The 20363-nt window shown below is 59.1% G+C and overlaps 2 protein-coding genes across 2 annotated transcripts; both read right to left on the bottom strand.

Annotated features, from left to right (window-relative positions):
• Nucleotides 1-593: 593 nt before the first annotated feature.
• Nucleotides 594-15736, bottom strand: Pank4 (pantothenate kinase 4 (inactive)). The gene is made up of 19 exons (XM_076861470.1): nucleotides 15600-15736; nucleotides 11795-11877; nucleotides 10299-10513; nucleotides 9816-9999; nucleotides 9421-9513; nucleotides 8935-9088; nucleotides 8571-8752; nucleotides 7854-7935; nucleotides 7536-7636; nucleotides 5677-5832; nucleotides 4773-4885; nucleotides 4471-4558; nucleotides 3654-3805; nucleotides 3042-3097; nucleotides 2819-2868; nucleotides 2280-2384; nucleotides 1748-1848; nucleotides 1556-1624; nucleotides 594-1009 (listed from the first exon to the last, which is right to left on the bottom strand). Exons 1-19 carry the CDS (start codon nucleotides 15721-15723, stop codon nucleotides 796-798), a joined length of 2322 nt encoding a protein of 773 aa, XP_076717585.1. The 5' UTR covers nucleotides 15724-15736; the 3' UTR covers nucleotides 594-795.
• Nucleotides 15737-18063: 2327 nt separating this feature from the next.
• Hes5 (hes family bHLH transcription factor 5) lies at nucleotides 18064-18753 on the bottom strand. The gene is made up of 3 exons (XM_076863465.1): nucleotides 18700-18753; nucleotides 18450-18615; nucleotides 18064-18347 (listed from the first exon to the last, which is right to left on the bottom strand). The coding sequence occupies exons 1-3, from the start codon at nucleotides 18751-18753 to the stop codon at nucleotides 18064-18066; spliced, it is 504 nt and encodes a 167-aa protein (XP_076719580.1).
• Nucleotides 18754-20363: the final 1610 nt, after the last annotated feature.

Here is a 20363-nt window from a genome sequence, read left to right as displayed (position 1 = left end):
CTGGCCTTGTCCCTGGTGGGGCCCGTTTCCCAACCTGGGGGTCTAGCAGAGCTGGCAGTCGCTCAGGTGCAGGAGCAGCCCAGCATGGGAGGCCAGAGCCCAGGGGCCTGCGCCCACCCCCACTGAGCTTCCCTGCTGTCCTGGGCACCCTGCCTGCAGTAGGCTGGGAGGGTCTCTGGCCACATCTGGGCGAGCCCTGCTGAGGGAGGGTCCCCGGCCTTCAGTGCTCCAGATGCCCTGGGCTCGAGGCCACAAAACCCAGAGGATGCTCCGCTCTGCCCTGGCTCCCGCTGAGAGCCCTCAAGGGCCAGAGAGGCCACGGTCTCCTCCTTGCATGCTCCTGAGGCAGGAGGCTGCTCCGCACCTCACACTGTCCACAGTCCCCAAGGGCAGAGGGGTGGGAGGGACAGTGAGTCTGCTCCCTGTGCCAGACAGGAAAAGCGGGGACCAGTGGTGGAAGTCAGAAGCCGTGGGGAGCTCAAGCACTCAGTGCCCAGCACCTCCCCGAATGGAGGAGGGGCGTCAGCTGAGCCCACACCTCTTCCCGCCAGCCCGTGTGCCCAGGCGCTGCACCCAGCAGGCGCATGCGGAGGTATTCATATATTTATATGTGTGTGTGTATATATATATAAAAGATTATTAACAGTTAAATACATTCCACTTGGAGCGTCTCGAGAGACACACGTGGCAGTGGCTGGCACAGCAGCACAGTGCGGACACTTGGTGGGCGCAGGTCCCTACTGCACTGAGAGCCTCTCCAGAGGGGCCAGGCCAGGCATCTGGCAGAGCCGGGCCTCACTCGGCTGGGACCTCGTACTTGAAGATGACGCTGAAGAGCCGGCCACCCAGGCGCTCGGCCAGCCAGGCGTTCTTGACCACAGCCAGCTTGAGGCTCTCGCAGCACAGCGCTGCATGGTAGTTGGTGTGCACGGCACGGCCCATTCCCTCGATGACCACCAGATCCGCACCCCGCTCCCGAGCCAGCACGGCCAGTCCCTGGTCCAGACGGCTTCAGGGAGGAAGGCACAGCAAGATGAGGCCAGGGCCAGCCGAGGCCTGTGCTGACCACACCCAGGAGTCCCAGGCCTGCTTCCCCCAAAGGCAGTGCCTGGCGAGAGCACGGGAACCCTGTCCCTACTGAGTGGGGTCTGCCCGGCCGCTGCCCCCCGCCAGTTGCTACTATTCCACTTGGACGCTGCTGCTGCCAGCCACCCTCCTGAGCTTGACCATGAAGACCTCAGTCCTTCCCACCCTTCATGCACCCTTCCTGGCTGGCTCCCAGCGGTGCCTCAGCTCCAGGGCCAGCAGGCACAGGAGGCACTGCACTTGTCCAGCCAACCCACAGGGAATATGGGGCAGACCCTCAGCACCTGCCTGAGGTTGCTGAGGCCCAGAAACCAGCATGCTCCTGGGGTTGCCTCAACCTTGAGCCCACTGACTCCAAAAGGTTCCAGAAAAATATGGCTACCCAGGTCTGCAATTGGGGCAGGGGACAGGCAGTGCTGGCTTCTGCTGTCTTGCAGAGCCTGGCAGGGAGGGGGGCCACTGGGGTTACCTGAGGTCGAGACATGGGGAGCTGGAACCCGTCTGTACCAGCAGCAGCCGCTCCTCTTGGAGTGCAGAGCTGTGGGTCACCAGGAGGTCACTGCCCAGTGATGTGGCAGACAGGCACTCCCCTCTGTCTACCTCCCAAGACCCGCCAGACCCGCCCCTTGCCAGCTCAGGGCTGCAGCCGGCACCTACTTACTGGACAACAGGGTCCATGGCTGCAATGCGGTCGGCCACGATGAGGGACTCGCTGTAGGTCACATCGTTCAGGGCGGGGCCCGAGTTGCACGCCAGGATAACCTGTAGGGGCCCAGACTCTTTGGTGCCTTGGCCGGGGCCCAGCATGGAGCCAGCCTGTGATCCTGTGTTCACCCAGGTCTTCCCTGTCCCAGCGCCAAGAGGTCAGCTGCTGAGGAGCAGGGCCCCAGAGTGACCGCACCCGCTCCATGGCCTCTGGGAAGGAGCAGACGCCCAGCAGCAGAGCTGTGCTCCGAGTGCGCCCTCGACCCTCCCTGCCTCTGGGTCAGGGTGATGTCATATTTTCCCCGTCCAGCACCACAGCTTTTCAGAGGACTGCGGGGCCATCCCTGGGTATGAACAGATGGATCCAAGGCCCTGGGTGGGGCCAATCCACCACAGGCCCAGGCCCTCCTGGCCTCACTGCACCTACCCCACAAGAGCGAGCAGAGAGGCCCGGGGAAGGGTCCCACCCACACGGCCTCCTCACTCACCTCTGTCCCTCTAAAGAGTAGCTCCCTGACAAAGGGGAAGACTCCCAAAATGATGTCTATTCCACTGTTATCTGCGAAAATTAAGGCACATTTATGAGGGGGCCCCTGCAAGACAAAACCAGGACGTTCAGTTGGGAACAGGCGCATCAGAGCCTTCGACACCACTGCACTCACGCCCCCTAGGGCGGGGCCCAGGGCTGGTCCCAGCACATGGCAGGTGCTGGGACAGGCAACCCCAGGGGCCCCGCTTCTTCCAGCACAGCAGGCCCAGAGGACTTTTGTACTAAGGCCAGCTGACCTGAAAAGTGGTGGCTGCAGGTCAGGCAGGGAGTGGGGACATTTGACATTAGGTTCTTGGCTGCGGAACTGTGAGTTCTAAGAGGCAGGGCTGCGTGCACTGCCTGCGTCCTGGGCTAGCCAGGGCAGCTCCACACCCACCTTCCAGGGCCCCATGCCCCATCTGACTACCCACCTGGGTCCCACCTGAGGCCCCAGACTGGCTGTCCCCAAGGGCAGAGGCAGAAGGAAACTCCACATACCTTTAATCTCTGAAGCCACTTGTTGTAGGAGTCCACGAGCCAGGGTCGCTCTGTGTGGAGAGAGGGGAACATGCTATCAGGAGGAAGCCGGGGAGACGCTGGCCAAGGCTCCTCCAGGGACAGCTTCCCCACTCCTGAGCCCAGACACAGCAACCACTGAGGGATGCACCCAGCCTGACGCTGACTGCAGCACCCAGGACAAGAGCACCTGGGATGTCCCTACCTTGTAACTTCCTCTTTGCCTCTTCAAACCCAAACTGGGGATCAGACTCAAGGACACTAAATGGAGAAGAAAAAGAAGAAAAGAAGTTAGAAAATGCAACCAAGAACTTGGGTCCCTACTGCTTAAGGAGCTCGCCCAGAGGAAGCGTCTCCAGTGCGAGCAGGCCAGCTGCCCCGACCCTCAGCAGCACTTGCCAGAGCCTCGGCCACCAGCTGGCCCGGGGCCCAAGAAGCAGCTTCTGAAATGACTAAGGTGACCACCACAGAACAGCTCCCTTGAAGCCACCCCAGGTGGAGCCCCAGGAGCAGAGGCACGCCCTCACAGAGGGGCAAAGACCCTCTGTGCTCCAGAGGGAAACGGTGCCGAGCCCCGCTACAGTAGCGTAAGACTTTGTACTCTGACCACTGAATGCATCAACCTCAAATTTCAAACAGAGGCCCCCAGGTCCCCAGGGCACATGCAGGTAGGGAGGGCACAGCCTGAGCCCCAGGCAGCACCCTGCCCCTGCTATGGAAGTAGGGCTGGGGTGGGGCCCCTAGAGCAGCAGGTAAATGGATCTGAGCCACTTCAAGACTGAAAAGGAAGAGGCCAGGCCAGGCTGCGGACACCTACTCAGACACAGCCTTGGCCCCCCAGTCGAAGACGTTCCCTGCCAGCAGGCCCTTCACCAGGGCCAGTTGCCTCTCCTCCCAGCCCAGCGAGTCCAGGGCGCGCACCACACCCTGGAAGTACTTCAGCGCGATGCCGTTTTCTTTCTGCTTCACCTGTGGAGAGATGAGACACCCAGGCTGAGCATGGACATGCTCCGCGGCCAGAGGCTCCACGCCAACTCAGCAGGGCGGCTGAGCAAGGAGGCCCGCTGAGGAAACCAGGGCACTGGCCAGCCAGAGCCCGCTGAGGGATGAAGCTCTGAGCTTCCACACTCAGGCACATGTCAGGGCCGTGCACATGTCCCCGCAAGCCTGAGGCCCAAGAAAACTTGGCCTGAAACCCTTGACACGGTGGTGCAGGGCGAGTGGGGGAGGAGACACACCTCCTGGCCAGAGGGGTCCAAGGATTGCTGGCATGCCACAGCGTGGCCCCACACACAAGGAAGCAAAACTGGCACTACGACGAAGCCAGTTCTGCAGCCTCGGGAGCTGGGAGAGGAGAGGCCAGCGAGGGAGTGCGGGAGGGGGCAAGGGCAGGGCCCACTCCCACCGGCTCCCGAGGGTAGGCTCCAGGGGGCAAGTGCTCCCTCAGAAGGGAGGGCTCGCCCAGCCCCATGCACCTGCTCCCTCTCCCTTCGCACCTGCCCACCAGCCTGTCTGGCTGCTGGGTCAGCCCTGGAGTCACCCAGCTCTGTGGGTGTCCGCAGAGCTTCCTGGCAGGTCTGCTGAGGCTGGCAGGCAGGATGCTGCCTCAGCTCCCAGGCCCTAGTGGGGCTCACCTTGGAGTAGGGGTCTGGGAAGCTGAACTCGTTCAAGCAGTGCTCCCGTGTGTCCAGCAAGCTACGCACCGTCAGAGTCCCGTAAGCACTAGGGACAAAAGCAGGTAGAGTACAGCTGACCACGGTAGTCGTATAAGGTCTAGGAAGCTCAGCAAGACCCAAGCTCAGGCCATAAGGAGTGGCCCCAGGAGACCACATCATCTGGGCCACCTGGGCTGCCAGGCCAGTGGGGACCCATGCACGCAACGGTGTGGCCATTTTCTCAGAGGTGTCATGGTCACCACCAGATGATGGCCACTTACAAGGGCTGGTGTCGAAGTGTCTGCAGCTTGCTCCAATACTTCTGCCGGAACTTCTCGGCCCTCTCAGCAGCATCTGCAGACTCAGGCTGGCTGGCCACAGCACGCTTCACCACCTACCAGGCATGTGGTTGGAGAGGTGCCTGCCTGACCCCCGGCAGGCCCCTCCGCAGGTAACCCCCTGGGGCCCATCTGCCCTCCCACTGCAAGACCACGGCATCAGCAGCGATAGTGGCAGCGTCCACCTGCGCGTTCCCCTCCCCAGCCCTCAGGGACCGACTGTCAGACCCGTGGCCCAAATCCACAGCCTCAGCTTGGAGCTGCTCAAGGTCTGGGGCTGGTCCCTCGTGCAGGGCACAGCTGTCGTTCTGAGGCTCTGTGGAGGGGTGGGCACTCCCTATGCAGCCCCCAGGCCCAGGTGGAGGAGTCGAGCACCTTAACTGGGTGCTTGGTCCCCACTGCCAAGAAAAGAGGCTCCTGGTGGGCCTCCGAAAAGTGGAAAAGGCACAAGCACCCCCTGCCCCGGGTGCCTGTGAGCACAGGGCCAAGGGGCAACAAGACAGGCCACCAAGCGAAGCCCAGAGCCATGTGCAGCCCCATGTGACAGAAGCGGGGACACCTGTCAAGCTGCTTGCTTTCTGGAGACATCATGGCCAGTGACAGCAAGGGGCCACAGGGGCCACTTCGACACGGGGCACTCATGACCCCCCATGCAAGCAAGGAGTGGGGTTTGCCTGAAGAGCAAGTCGCCCTTCCCACGTGCAGCTGAGCAGGTCGGGCAGACGGAGCGCTCCTGGGAAACACTGCCCACCCTCCTCCACCTCCTGGGCACCAGGACCTTGAGGCTGGAGCCAGCTGAGCTGGAGCCAGGCTGCCAGGGGCCTCTGGTCGCATCTCGTGCGCTCACCCCATCCAGGGCCTCCTCAAAGCAGGTGAGCCAGTACTTGCGGGCCAGGGCGTCATCAGTGAGGTCCACCGTGTCAGGCACATAGGAGGAGGGGTCCAGGAGGAGGGGGAGGTTGACCAGGGGCCTCTCCAGCCGGTCCATCTCCAACAGGTCAAACTGGAACACAGCAGAGAGGACGGAATGTCAGGGAAGGGGTCAGAAAGACCACACCTGCTGTCTTGAGCTGCGCTTTCTCTGAGGAGCAGAGAGATCGGCTTCTTCACCATCTCTGGGCCCCCTGCCCCTCCCCAAGCCGCCCAGCCACCTGGACAGATTCCTTAGACTCATCCCCAGGCTTGGCAGTGTGGTAGGTCTCCCCCAGAAGATTTCAAGTATGCTCCCTTCCCACATCTCCTCCCCTGGCCACACTGGGAAACACAGTGCCCTGGAATGACCACCTGGCCACCAGCTCTCCTGAGGTCATGCTGGGCAGAGGTGAAGCAGCTGCCTATAGCAGACAAGGTGCCCGACACTGCTGCGTGACACAGCAGCTTTGTCCAAAGGACCATCCTGGGTACACGGTGTGGCCTGATGGTGACCTCCATGCCCAACCTTGCGATGGCACACATCACCTGCTGGGAGCCAGGCCTATCTCTGCTGGAGGCAAAGTGGCCCCTAACAGGGCAGAGCAACAGTCATATTCCAAGCAGGGATGCCTGAGCAGTGGGGTTCACAAGAAGTACTTCGGAAACACAGACATGTGCCGTGTGACCGGGTTCAGCAGGAAAGAGTGAGATGGTTGGAAAACATGAAACAGAGATGCAGGGACCACCCACACCGACCTCCGCACTCAGCATCACCATGGCTCTGTGTCCTGCTGTGCGTGCCCTGCGGTCCAGGGCTCCACCTGCCTTCCTGGAAGAGGGTGCAGGCCCTGATCTGCTTCTGGGAATGAAAACCCAAGCACCCATGTGTGCCAAAGGCTGGGCAGCGCCAGCACTGACTGAGGCTGCTTGCCATCTGCTCTGTGCTGCTGCAGAGCCATGGGGCAGGAACTGGGGCAGCTCGTGTTCAAGCCGCAGTCCTGGCCCGTATCCCGCCGAGGGAAGGACTAGCATGGCGCAAGGCGGGAGAGCTCTCTCCTGTGAAGGCACGCTATGGCCAGGCACCAGGAAAGACCCAGGCGCACCCCTGGAGGAAGCCATCTCTGCAGCCAGCCAGGGGCTCTCCATCAAAAGCACCTCAGATGCCCTACAGCAGGCTGTTCAGAGGTGTGCGTCTGACTAGCTGCCTTCACTTTTCCAACCTGTCTTTACCACTCAGCCCAGGGTCCCAAGAGTTGTGAGTTAAAAAAGTAACACACCAATTGGGACACTGTCAGCCTGACTCCCAGGAAATGCCGGTTCCTGCCCCAACAGCCACTAGCTGGCACAGGCCCCATAGGGTTCGGCAAAAAAGAGTGGCAGTCCCAGGCACGGTCATACCAGACTCAGCCCCATGGGCACTTGAGGGATGGGAAAGCAGACTCTGTAACCCACAGGAAAGCACCAGCAGGGAGCAAAGGCCAAAGGAGCTGCCCAGGAGCGGGGCAGTTCCCGAGACCCTGGCCTACCTCAGGCCTGTGGCAGACCTGCTCCACTGCCCTGGGGAGAGGACTTGCCTCCCTGACCTCAGCGTGCCCTGCACACAGGGGCTGGACATGGCTCCCTGCTCACACTGGCAGTCTCAGAAATCAGCCCAAGGTCCTCCTTTTTCCTCGGGTCAACCCTGTGCACTCTTGGCTAAGCTCAGTCTGTCATGACAGGCCACAGCAACAGGGGTTTCTCTCTGGGACATCAGAGTGGCCAACACATGCTGCCCAGGCAGGCCCTGCTACTCACGGTGCCGCTCCTCGTTCGCTGTGTAGGGCATAGCTCAGGGGAGGTGCTCATCAGCCCAGAGCTGCCCGCATAGTTCTCTCCCCAGCTGTACTGGTTAGGATCTGCAAAAGCGAGACGCCAGGTGTGCGTTAGCCTTGCCCTTGATTCAGAAGGAAAAATGGGGAGGAACAAGGTAAATCACGTGCCTACTGGTCTAAAAGCACCCACTCCTGAGGCTTCCCAAGGCTTCTCCCTGTCCTGCCCAGGCCACCCTGACCTGGAGCACAGGCCACCGGCACAGGCCTGGGGCTGCCTGTGGAGCATGGGGATGTTACTTACTGTCTTGCTCAGCTCCTTTCAGAAACGCACCAATGGCACCCAGGTAGCCTTCGTGCCTCAGGAATAGCGCCTGGACTTCTCCCTGCCATGGCCCAAGCCCCCATGAGGCCAGTCAGTGTCCAGAGTCAGTACTACTTTAAGCCACTGCACCTGTGGCCCGACCTCTGAAAAGCTGACCAGCCAATGGTCTGCCTATGTGAGCGGCAGGGGTGTCTGAGCCGCCTAAGGAAAACTAACAACCGCTCAGCTGGTCTGGCCTGGAAATCAGCCTCACCAGGGGTGACAGGTGGGTGCCCTCAACAGGTCCTTGCACCACCCAACCCCAGTGTGCCACCCTGTGGCCACTGGGCAGTCCCCACAAGTGCTGTGAGCCTTTGAGGCAGTGCAAAGCCTGCTGGAGCGAGGGCTATCCCTTGACTGCCTACCATGGTGAGATGCTCACACTCAACCTGCAAGACACTCCGTGAGACAGGGGCAGGACGCAGCAGAGGCTGGGCTGCTGGGCACCAGGCTCCTTGGTGGCTCATCTCCTGAGGAACCCAGCTACCAGGGCACCAGTGCAGCCTATCCCTGCTCCTCCACATGGTGCCCCAACTATCTGTGCAGCTTCTGGTCAGCACAATGCTATTTTTGGAGACCCTAGGGATGGGTTAAGACTGATTGGGACAAACCCGGTCCAGGGCAGTGGTCCAGGGAGGGGAAATGAGTCACAGTCACCTTGGAGAAGAAGTTAATACTGTAGGTGATGGTGCGCATGGTCACAGGGTGGCCTCGGATGAAGAAGCCCCCAAAGTACACCCTGTCCAGACAGTGGAGCCTTGCGTATAGACAGGCTAGCTGCCCAATGTCATTGCTGATCATGTGCAGCAAGCTCTTGGCCATGTCTTCTTTGGAGAACTCTAAAAGGGGGACAAAGGCAGGATGCTCCTCAGTCACTGAGTCCAGGGTGTGACGGGAGTCCCACTGGGTGTGGGAGGCATGGTGTGGGGTAAGCAGCAGGGAGTTCTGGAGGGTGAACTCAAGCTGGACATGACCCAGGTCACAGGTGCCCCCCCGACAGGGCCAGAGGCCTGACCAGTACCTCTGTCAGCAGTGGCCGACTTCCCAAAGCTGCTTGCAATGAGGTTGCCACTCAGCCCCAGGGTCTGGTGGGCCCCTCCGTAGATGTCCTGTACCAGCATGTCCACGTTGGCATGTTGGCCCTTGGAGGCCAAGTGCAATAGCTCATCAAACTTCTGCAGAGGCAGAGCACAGTAGTGAGGTCCCCGTAGCTGGTGGGATGCTTGCCACCCCAGAAACCAAGTTCCTAGAGCAGGCAAGTCAGGTCAAGCCCTGAGAGCCCTCCCTCAGCACATGGGCCGGGAGGGTTGGGGGAGAGGCAACCTGGGTGCCGTGGGCCACTAGCTGAGTAGCTGAGGGTGCTTTGGCAGCCCCAAGCTTTCAGAATGCAAACGGCTCAGGCACAGGGTCCCAGGACCTCGTAACAGTCAAAGCAACCTGGCCACAGCCTTCCCAAGATGGGCTGGGAAGCGGAAGATCCAGTCGTGCCCTCTATCACACTGAATACCTTTGTTTTGGTGAGGAGAGCCCCAAGCCCCCAGAAGGTGCCGCCTCCAATGGAGCTCCCACCGATCCACTCGAACCTGTCCTCTGTCTCCACCTGGAGCAGAACCAGGGCAGTGCGTCAGCAAGCAGACCCTCACCAGGCAGGCCCTGAGCACCGTGGTCAGGGCTGGGCCTGCCCCTCCTGGAGAGCTGCCACAGGGACCACGCTCTCGACGGCAGAGTCAGGTGGCACTGATGTTGGCAGCGGGGGCTCGACTATTCCCCCCGCAGGGCCTGCGAGCTGGTGGCCTCATTGTGGCACATCAGGTCTGCCCCACACCCAGTGCTGCCTGTCACCATGCATTTCCCAAAAAGCCGCTGCTGCACTGCCCACTGGTCTGCTCTGAGGAGTCTCACCTTCACAATGGACACTCCAGAGCCAATGTTAACCAGGAGATAGGGGAAAATGTTGGGGTGGTTTGTCTGAAATCGGAACTCAGGGTCGGAATCTTTCTGATACATGAAGGCCTCTTGTGGGATGTTCTTCAGCACAAAGTTGCACCCCTTTATCAAGCAGGTCATCACGTCCTCCTTGTCTACTCTGAAAAGGAAAGAGCCCAGTCGTCTGAGGCAGTGCCAGTCCCGAGGGACACCTATGATCCTTGGTCAAGGATGCACAGTGCATCTGCCGGACAATGGAGCCGAGCAGCCACCGTGCTCAGGAGGTCCCCTGGTGTGCTGTGCTCTGGCTTCCCATGCTCTGGGCAGACTTGCTTTTGGTAGCAGCCACCGCCAGGCAGTGCCACGCACAACACCAGCTGTGCCCTACGCCAGGCCCCTTCAGCTGGGCCACACCACAGAAGTCACCGTGGTGGATGTCCCTGCCTGGGCCCCACTTACTTCAGCCGCAGCTTCTCCTCGATGAGGTCTTTGAACTTGTATGCCCCACCCCCGGTCGCCTGGATGACCTTCGTCTCTGTGTTGACCAGGTGGTCTTTGATGAAGTCCAGGCAGGCTTCAATGTAGGTGTTCTCAAACTTGACGAAATGCAGACGAGCCGTGATCTCTTCTTGGACCGAGATCTCGTAGGGTGGCTCATGGTCCTGCTCTGCATCCTGCAGATAAGTCACAATCTGCATGGGGTGCAGCACACAAGCCCCCTGGTCCCTGAGCATCCCAGCCCCAGTGGTGCTGAGATGGAGGTAGTGTAAAGTGGGAGATGCTTGATGTCAACAAGGGGCCCAAGACCTTCCAGCCGCCCAGCCACGAAGGATGGTCCCTAAGGGGCAGGGCAAGTAATGCTGCCAATGTGTGAGGATGGCCTTAGGCCTGAGCCTAAGGAACTCCATTTTTAAAACTCCAGTTGAAACCTGCAGTCTCACCAGGCACACCCAGAGCCCTCCATGTGGCCTCAGACAAGTCACTTTCCCTCACCCTGATAAACACAATGAAGCCCCTGGCAGGCTGTCCTCGCCTGATAAGAGGAAAGGGCGAGAAGATCAGGGTGGAGACCACCAGACCAGATCTTTCTGACCCCAGGGTAAATGATGTCACTGAGAAATCTGGTGGTAGCTGATAAGGACTGAAAGGGGGGGGGGGTCAAAAGTCCCAAAATTTAGTATAAATAATAGAACTGATGAACAGGGATTCAGCCAGCTGAAACAAGGATGCACTCGAGCTAGAGAGCCTGCTGAGGACCTGACATCCCATCACTTGTCATCCTTCCTGATCTCTGTATGGTCCTCACCACTCTCAAACTCTACCGCCTCATCTGGACCTTGGTGAGAGCCACAACTTCTCCCTACAACCCTCTCCTCAACCAGCCGTCCACTCCATGCCAGAAGCCTGCCTTAGATCCAGACCTGATCACCGCAGTCTGAGTGAGTGTACATCTGCTGGACATAAAGCCTAAGGCTTGAGACTTTTGAACTCAGCAAGCAGAGGGAATGTCTGTCATTAGCCTGTCGTGATTAAGTGTGTTTGCAGTGCTTAGAATTAATCTAGAATTGTATGCTGTGAACTGATTATGTCTACTGCAGTGCCCAGCATTAAAAACTGTCATTTTCTTGATTAAGAATTTATAGAGTGAAATTGTATTGAGTAAGTTGAGTGAATACAACATTGAAAGGGGCAGAAGAGCGTGGACATTCTTTATTTCTCCCCTCAACTGCATACGTCAAATTTTGCCCCCTCGAAACACAAGATTAGGAAGAGAAACTGAGCAAAGAGTGGGGGGGTGGGGACACAGACACCTGCGACTTGCAGGACAGCTGAGGTGCCTCTGTGAGCAGCAAAGGGTTAACCAACAAGCAGCAACAGCACCAAGCCAGGACCTCAGCAAGCAGCCACCTCGCCCCACGGTGCCACCTGAGCCCAGGCAGCCATGGCAGGCTCACCTTTCCCGAGTGGTCAAAGGACCTCACTTTGGCCACCTTGTGCTGCACGGTTGAATAGTAGGCCAGCTTGGTCAAGGATCCACCTGCAAGGGGCAGAGTCACAAACTAAGCAATACTCAGAGCCAGGCAGAGGGAACCTGGGGGTCCGACCTCCCATGAGCTCTCCTAGCACTTTGACACTTCAGTGAACAGCCTCCTCCTGGGACTGGGGTCTTGGCAAGACATTTGGTGCTACAAGAACTTAAAATCTCTATGTATACAGAACAGGGAAGGGGAAAAGAACTACCAGGATGCTGGGGGACAGTCCCTCCCTGTGAAACTGTCCCCCAGTATCCTGACCCCTTCTGTAGGAAGCCAAGGCCTCGCCTTGATGGGCTTCTCAGGACTGGGTACTGGGTGGAGGTGGGACTGTGTTTTGTAGAAACCAGCCTGCCTGCCCTCCCAATGCCCTACAGTTGATATGAGTTAAAACCAACACCAAAACCAGGATCCGCAATCTGGGAGTTTGTAGTAACTTTTGATGAGTCTCTTAAAATATATTTCATCCCCTTTGCATCATCTGTTTCTCTCTCTTTTTAAATTTGTTTTTAGTTGTTGGTGGACCTTTATTTTATTTATTTATAAGTGGTGCTGAGAATTGAACCCAGTGCCTCACACATGTTTGGCAAGCACTCTACCACTGAGCCACAGCCCAGTCCCATCTGTCTCTTAAAAACAGTTTATTCAGAGGCGATTCAGGCCAGTGTTCTGGTGAGACTCTCTGAGGCCCAGACCAGAACTGGGGTTGGGGGAGGGGTCAGGAGGCTCAGCACCTTGGGCCAGTGGAGATTAGGCTCATGCCCCTGCACTAAAGCAGGCATGGGCTTGTCTGTGGCAAGGCCCAGGACTGGGGCAGGCAACTTGCAGCAGACCACCTGTGGTGAGCTCAGAGGCCGTGGCTTGCAGAGACTTTGGTGTTTCCAAATCTGTGTGCTGACTTGAGTGTCCTCCTGTGATCCCTTAGTATTTTCTCAAAACAGCCCTTTGACAGTGACTTTAGTTTTCTTTCTCTCCTGGTGAGGACTTTTGCCTCATTGCTGTCAAGGTGCCATAAGAAATGCAGTAAAGGTCACTTTGTAGCTGGTCTGGTCTTTTCATTTCTGCTCTGGTTGCTCACGGGCCTTCAGATCTGTGAGTAACCTATAACCTGGAGAGTTCTTCTCTGCCTGTAAGGGCAGCTGGGCTCATCCTTTTTTTTATTTTTTAATTTTCGGTGACACAACATCTTTATGTTATTTTTATATGGTGCTGAGGATCGGACCCAGCGCCCTGAGCATGCCAGGCGAGCGCGCTACCCTTGAGCCACATCCCCAGCCCTGGGCTCATTCTTAACAGCACCTTCTCTGGGACCCTTCGTGGCTTCCCCTGAAGTGAGTCTTGGTGGACAGAGGCCTCTCCTGTTTCCCAGTTTCCTGGTGTTGAGCTCAGCGTTTAGTTGCATGTAGCATTTAGGAGAATTCGGAGACTTAGAGAGACTGGCCTGTGGAGTCTGACTTCCTTCGGGGACTTTGGGGGCTTGGGCTGGCTCCACCAGAGCTAGGAGCTGCTTTCTGGCCCTGATCCCTACCTGTTGGTGAATCCTACCTCCTGTCTGCATGCACCTGAGAAAATGTTCCGGTAGTGCCAGGCCCGCTTGTTAGGACGAATGGTCAAGTGTGAGCTTCTTTAAGCAAAAGACTTCTGGATGTGTCAGCCTACATCTTTGGGTCACTATCAAAATCAGAGTTTAAAATTAAAATTTCCTAAAACCTAGTGATAGCCAAGTGCACCCAGAGGCAGACATCTCCCTTTCTGCTTTAGGGTTTCATGCTGGGAGGAAATTCTTGTACTCAGATTGGCTAAGGACCTGAGAGGAACAGAAGTACTAAAAAAAAAAAGATGTTCCAGGGGCTGGGGTTGTGGCTCAGTGGTACAGAGTGGTAGAGTGCTTGCCCGGCATGTGTGGGGCATTCCATCCATTCTCAGGGTCCCTTGGAATCAGAACCCAGGTGAGGTTTCCCGCACACTGTGAGTACCAGCATGCAGCTGGGCTGGCTGGACACAGAGACGTTTGCTCACTGGGGCTCTCGAGTCCAGCCCCAGGCTGGCAGCAAAGCCTGACAACTGGGAAGGAGCGTCCCAAAGGTGCAGTCACCCATGACCTCTTCAGCACCAGAGCCACAGCTTCTGATCCATTCAGGCCCAGGAACTAGTCTCTTGCCAGGGCTTTCCACTTTGGGCAGCAAGGAAGGGCAGGAAAGCAAGGTGCACACCACTTCCTTGGGGCCCCTTCCTGCCCAACATGCCCCCTAGGAAAGTCTCCCCCAAAAGCCTTCAGAAACTTAGTGAAGTCAAAACTTCAAGGACATTTTCATAAACAAAGTGTCCCTGTTGCATCCAAAGAGGAGAATCAACCCAGCTGACGTTGTTGTCCCCATCCAAGAAAGGGAAAGGGCTGGCCAAGAACACAGAGCAGCTGAGTTTCCTGGATCCACAGACTGGGGTGAGGGAAGAAGAAATGGGAGAAGCCTGTTGTCACACAACACTGCTGACAAGCACTCTGGCTTCATGAGTGTCTGGGCAGAGGACCTCCACCATGAGCTGTGACCCCCTCTAGCTGCAGTAACAAGGGTCTGTCCTCACAAACAATAAGCTGTCCTGTACCCTGGGGGGAGCTCTCAAAGAGCAGAAGTGAAGCCCAACCCTACAAACATCCCCTAGGAATCCTTCTGCCAAGAAACCCAGGGCCTGGCCTTGGGCAGCAGGACCTTCCACAGGCCTTCCTGAAGTGAGCCCCGTTGTTCCAGCTGTCCCCCAGTGACACCTGCATTTGATCTCGATAGCTTTTCAGATGCATTTAGTGGACTTGTTCCCACTGACAGCACCCTCACCAGGGTAAGTCCACAGAGCCTTTCAGGGCATATGCCCAAGTGGGGAGAAGCTCTTGGAAGACTCAGCCTCCGGAGGGCTCCTCACTTCCAAGCCCAATCAGGAGTCCCTTAAAATGCTTCTCCCGCACTCTGATGTCCGCCCCTTCAAGCCCTCCGGAATCACCACCCCTCCTGAGCACACCACAAGGTGAGCAGTCAGGACAGGTCATTGCGTTTTACTTCCCTGGGGGACTCCTCCTCCCAGGATAGGGCACCTCGAGAGGCTGATGCGCCCAGTCCATGATTCAAAGTGACCAGAGAACAGAAAAGCAATGAATGCTCTCAATGCCCCAGATGCAACAGCTGCGGGGGTGGGAGTCCGTCTCTGACGGCCCAACTTTTGCAAAGAGATGAGAATTCGGCGGCACACGTGTTCTTTCCAGGATTTACGGAGTGGCCTCCGGGGACGGCCACAGGACGCCACAAACTGTCCTGCGCGGTCCCTGAGGGCATCCACAGGGCAAGAGGCCTGCAGCAAATCTTCCAAGTCCTCAAGAAGCCCCCGACGGCGGCGAGGGTCCTCTGAGCGCCGGTCCTGGCGGCCTCTCACCCTCATCCGGGGTGACTCCGCGCACCGCACGCCTCGGAGGCCAGGCGGCAGGCGCGAGCCGGGAGCGCGCCGCCGCCGACTCCCCCGCCCTCCTGCCGCCGCCCCGCCCCCGCCGCCGCCACCCGCCCCCCGCGACCCCCGCGCGGCGCCTGCCGGGAGCGCAGTGCGGCCGGTGAGCAGCGCGCAGGCGCCACGCGACGCGGCCCGAGAGGCAGCGCGGCCCGCGCCCCCGCCCTTCGTCCTTCGCCGCCCCCGCGCCCGCCCGCCCGCCACGGTGGCCCTCGCCCCGGCTCCGGCCCGCCGCTACCGATATCGATGGCGAAGCGCTTGGCGTTCTCCAGGTTGCGGAAGATCTCGTCAGGGGGCAGCGTAATGCTCTTGTCCAGGCTGTCCCCGCTGCTCCCGCCGCCGCTCGCTCCGCACTCCGCCATTTTGAAAGTGCCCGGCCAGCCTCATCAGCCATGGAGATATATGCGCATATATTTGACTGCTAAACGCCCCCGCGCATAGATTATGCTAATGAGGTCCAGGCCACGCCCCGCCTGCCTGGGCCGGAGGGCCAGCAGGGGCCAGTCCTGCCTGGGCCAGGGTCTGAGAGGCCGGTGCGGTCTGCAGAGGGGTGGGCCATTGTCCTCCAGAGGTGGAGCATCTACAGAACATCTGGAATGTTCTTTTTATTTTCTCAAGATGGCCAGATGTTAACTCCAGTGTTATAAAGAGGCCACCTAGATCTGGTGCTTGCCTGGGTGCTTGCCTGCAGGTGTTCACGGTGAACAGGTCCACGGGTCCGTGAACGTCTCTGCTAGGGTGCCCCACCCCTGCATCCAGTTCCCCAGAATGTGGGATCTTAAGTGCTAAAGCCCCACATGAACTGGAAGAGTTGACCCTGACATCAAGGAGCCCCCTGCCAGAGTGGCTCATGCATTCCCACCTGGGGATGGTATACTCTTAAATGGCAATCTTCAGAGAACAGGGAGGCTACCCAGAGGAGGGCCCCTTCTGGCAAGGAGGGTTCTGGAAGGAACAAGCTGAGGAAACAGCCCAAATGGAACAGGGATACCTGTGGAGGCAGGGTTTCCGGGTGAGTCACTGGGGGCACCTCAAAGAAGGGTGTTACTCAGAGGCCCTGGTGTGTGGGGAAAGAACCTAGTGTCTGGAGGCAGACAGAGCAGGCCTAAGGTGCTGCACTTGCCTCTGGTCACGGTGGGACCCAGGCATGCATTCTGGAGGACTCCACGGGGTGGTGGCCTTTTCTCCTACCTTCATGTACAGTTGCACATTCATTAAACACGCAGAAGGAATAGGGACCTCCCATCCTCTGCTCACCACAGCCACAGATTGGGCAGGGACCCCGAGAGGCACTGAACTAGCCTGGGAGGTGCCCCATTAGATATTCCCTCCAGAGTGGGTAGGAGTGGAAGGTGGAGAGGGGTGAGAAGTGGTCAGTGGGAAGGGTAAGGGCAGGGCCCACATCTGACTTGTCATTCAGAAATATTGCTCCTTCCTAGATTGGTGGCTTTTGGTTCTAGGTTCTTGAAGACTCACAACAACATGTGGTGGCCTGCCTAAAAATAGGTGCCCTTCTGAGGCAGAGGATTGCCCCTGGTAGGTTCCTGGCTAGCACTGTGTGGTTCTGCAGTCAGCTGGTTCACAGGGAATCACTTGTGGACTAGCCAAGCCCCTTTTGCTGCAGCAAGAGGTCTACTGTAGTTCTCAGTTTTCTGTCTGTGGACAGAGCCCTCTTTTCCCCGAAACCCCACCCTGCAGGGAGCCAGCGAAACACTGGGGCAGAAACATTTGAGTCAACAGTTCTGCAGGTCCCAGTCTCTCTGGCCTGCCCCTCCCCTGCCTCTCTACCTCTCTACCTCTCCTCCCTTCCTTTTCCTGCACCCCTCCTCCCTCTCTCCCTTCTTCCCTCAGCCAGGACCCAGCCCTTTTTCCTGTGTTCAGAAGCCCACTGGCAAGTGCTCCTCCCCACTGTGGTTGCATATGACAGTAGTGCCCACTCCCATTCACCGCTGAAGACCTGCCCCCGTGGATGGCAAAGACATATGCGTGGCACAGACAGTGAAGAATGATAGATTTTATTAGAAGCTTTCAGAGCAGTCCATGGGCTCTCACGTGACAAAGAGTTTAAATTCTAAGTACAAAATCATCCCACGGTGCACCCACCCGCACAAAGGAATCCTTTAAGGATCATAGTGGAGACCCCTCTCCCCAAACAGCCCACTATGAGCCTCCACCAGACATCCAAGCCATGTGGACTTTAGAACCACCAGATTGTGGTCCAGGCACCCAAGCAGGCTGAGTACTTCCTATGAGGATACACCTGGAGTTCCGCCTTCACAAAAGGCAAGCGTGCCCCCGGCACGGCCTGCCTGCAGGGGCCCTGCCCAGCAGCAACAGGCCCTGAAGAAGGTCCTCTACAGGATGGGGCTTCGGCAGGCCCAGCCCCTGACCCTACAAATATCATAGAACCCCGCAAATGGGGACTTCCCAGAAGTCACTTGCTGAAATGCAAACACAGAACAACCCCTTGGGGTCAGACACTTGGCAGAAAATGGGCCCTGATTGTCCTAAAATGACAAGGACATTGTACACACATTCTCTTGAGAATGACCCTCCTGCTGGCCTGCCAGCCTGGGGAGGGAGCCTTCCGGAGAAGGGTGCGTTCCATCCGGGGCCGGACTGCGGCTGGGAAGGTCTTCCCTACACTCTAGAGGAACGGCTCGCCCTCTGGTCCTAGACCGGGCGGCCCCGCAGTCGCCCGGTCACCAGGGCCGCCAGAGGCCACAGGCGGGTTGGCGCGCGGCGGCGGCGGTGGCCGCTGCCTTGACCGAGGAGCGCACGGGCGGGGCCACGGCGCTGGACGCCTGGGGCTCTTTAGCAGGCGCCGTGGACCCGGCCGGGGGCCGCTGGAAGTGGTAGAGCAGTTTCATCTGCGTGTCGCTGGCGGCGTGCAGCGTCAGGAACTGCACGGCCTCCTGCAGGCACCACGAGTAGCCCTCGCTGTAGTCCTGGTGTAGGCTCTTGGGGCCCGCGGCCGCGGCGAAAGCTGCGGGGATTCAATAGGGAGACAAGGCGCCTTGAGCCGGGCACAGGGGCACAGGGGCGCGGCGGGGCGCGGCGGGGCGCAGGGCGCGGGCGCGCGGCTCACCTTTGCTGTGCTTCAGGTAGCTGACGGCCATCTCCAGGATGTCTGCCTTCTCCAGCTTGGAGTTGGGCTGGTGCCGCGCGAACTCCTGTTCCAGCAGCAGTTTCAGCTGCTCGATGCTGCTGTTGATGCGGTCGCGGCGCATCTTCTCCACCACCGGCTTCCGCAGCTGCGGAAGGAGGGGGCGTCAGGCGGGCAGGGCTAGCTGGGACCGCGGGGGACAGGACCGCGTGCCGGGCGGGCTGGCACTTACTCGGTTCTTCTCTTTGGGGCTGAGCAGCTCCACGGCCACAGTGCTGGGGGCCATGCCTGGCGCGGAGCGGGCGAGCGGGCGAGCGGAGCGGAGCGGGTAGAGCCAGGCGTCCCGGGCTGGCGCGGACACGGACCCGCGCGCCGGCCCTATATAGGCGCGGGCGGCGGCCTGGCGCCTGGGGCCCGGGCGCCGCGGCCGTTCCCACACTCGGCGGCCAATGGCGGCGAGGGCCGCACAAAGGCGCCGGCCCATTAGCGCACGCTAAATTGCCTGTGAATTGGCGCGGGCACAATGGGCGCTCCCCGAGGAGCAGGTGGGCCGCGCGGCACAATGTCCGGGCTGTGGGAACGCGCTCGCCCTCATTAGCATCCCGGGGCCTGATGCTGGGAGCCCCGCGCCTCAATATGCTGCCTTTTCCCAGGCCGCGGGGAGGAGGAGGGGGCAGGAAGGAGCGGCCTCCTCCCTCCCGTGTCCTCCCCTTCCCTGGCGACTTTCTACTGCTGGTTGGCAAAGGCCACAGGCGCAGATAGGGGAAAGCTTTAGAATTAACAAGAGCAATGGCTTTCAGGGATGGGCACCCTCCCTGACAGGGACCTGCTGCCTATGCAGAAGGGAGACAGAGGGGACCACACTCTCCTGGACAGATGCTTCTGTCACCCTGTCCACAGGCCTAGGGTAAGAGCCAGGCCCATGCTCTTAGGCTCAGTCCTTCTGGCCTCTGTTGCCAGCGCCCAGTCTGTCACCTGGGGCTTAGAACTTCCCCAGAGCTGCAGTTGGAGGTCACATCTCCCCTGCCGACTTTGGGCAGCTTCAGGTGGGCCAGGGTATGTGCATACAGCCTGACACAGGCGGCCCCCAGAAAGTGGTATTTGGGCTGCTGTGGAGCCAGCAGGTGCTCCTCAGGGTCCTCTCCCACTCGGGAGGAGTGGCAGGAGTCAGATGCGGAACCCTGGAGCTCAGGAGGGCGCATGGCTCCCACCATCTCCAGGAGGTCGCCGTTCTGCATGGTTTGTGGGAAGTCCTGTCTCCATTGGCTCTCTGCGCAGCAGGGGCACTAGGATCGGCTTTCCTCAGGCGTTTTGCCAGTGGGCAGATTGGGGGTGCCAGGTGGCACACAAGAAGATCAGCCGAGCTCCCTGGATCCCCTTAGGATATGCTGGTAACCCTGGTACCTGGCCAGTTGCAGTGGCAGCTTTGGGACAACTAATCACAGCCTGGACCCTGCTAGAGGAAGGACACCTAGAAGTACCACCCCTTCCTGCATCAGTTACTGTCCCCTGATTCTCGGTAGCCAGGAGGAGTCCCATTGTCCTGCAGGAACTGAGGGAGGGGTTGGAGCCTGGGCCTTCTCCTAGAGACAGATTGGGACCCAAAGCAGTCCGAGCAGGAGGCAGAGCCCAGCCCTGGGGGCCAGGGGTCTGTGTCAGGACACTCTGGCAGAGTTTAATCCAGGAGCTGGGTTCCCTGGATGGATGGCAGCCACATCTGAGTGTGGCTGGGAACTGCAGGCCTTAACGAGGGTCTAGTCACAACCCTCCTCTGCCCTGTCTTGGCAGTGACCTGCACTACATGGCCTGCCCGGTGGGCTCCAGTAGTCCCCCAGCCTGAGGACCATGTGGTTGCTATACATGGTCCAGTCCAGGGTAGCAGAGGAAGGGTTGGCT

This window comes from Callospermophilus lateralis, chromosome 7 (assembly GCF_048772815.1).
Source record: "Callospermophilus lateralis isolate mCalLat2 chromosome 7, mCalLat2.hap1, whole genome shotgun sequence".
Classification (NCBI taxonomy): domain Eukaryota; kingdom Metazoa; phylum Chordata; class Mammalia; order Rodentia; family Sciuridae; genus Callospermophilus; species Callospermophilus lateralis.
This window is presented reverse-complemented; position numbering and strand designations above follow the sequence as displayed.

What these genes read in the sequence shown, in the direction of transcription:
- Pank4 (XM_076861470.1), bottom strand. Translation starts at nt 15,723, where the DNA reads ATGGCGGAGTGCGGAGCGAGCGGCGGCGGGAGCAGCGGGGACAGCCTG. An exon ending in CTCTCCTCACCAAAACAAAG is followed by an intron (nt 9,089 to 9,420) that starts GTATTCAGTGTG and finishes CTGCCTCTGCAG; the next exon opens with AAGTTTGATGAGCTATTGCA. An exon ending in TCCCCATGTCTCGACCTCAG is followed by an intron (nt 1,010 to 1,555) that starts GTAACCCCAGTG and finishes TCCTCCCTGAAG; the next exon opens with CCGTCTGGACCAGGGACTGG.
- Hes5 (XM_076863465.1), bottom strand. Translation starts at nt 18,753, where the DNA reads ATGGCCCCCAGCACTGTGGCCGTGGAGCTGCTCAGCCCCAAAGAGAAG. An exon ending in GCCCCAAAGAGAAGAACCGA is followed by an intron (nt 18,616 to 18,699) that starts GTAAGTGCCAGC and finishes CTCCTTCCGCAG; the next exon opens with CTGCGGAAGCCGGTGGTGGA. An exon ending in CTACCTGAAGCACAGCAAAG is followed by an intron (nt 18,348 to 18,449) that starts GTGAGCCGCGCG and finishes GAATCCCCGCAG; the next exon opens with CTTTCGCCGCGGCCGCGGGC.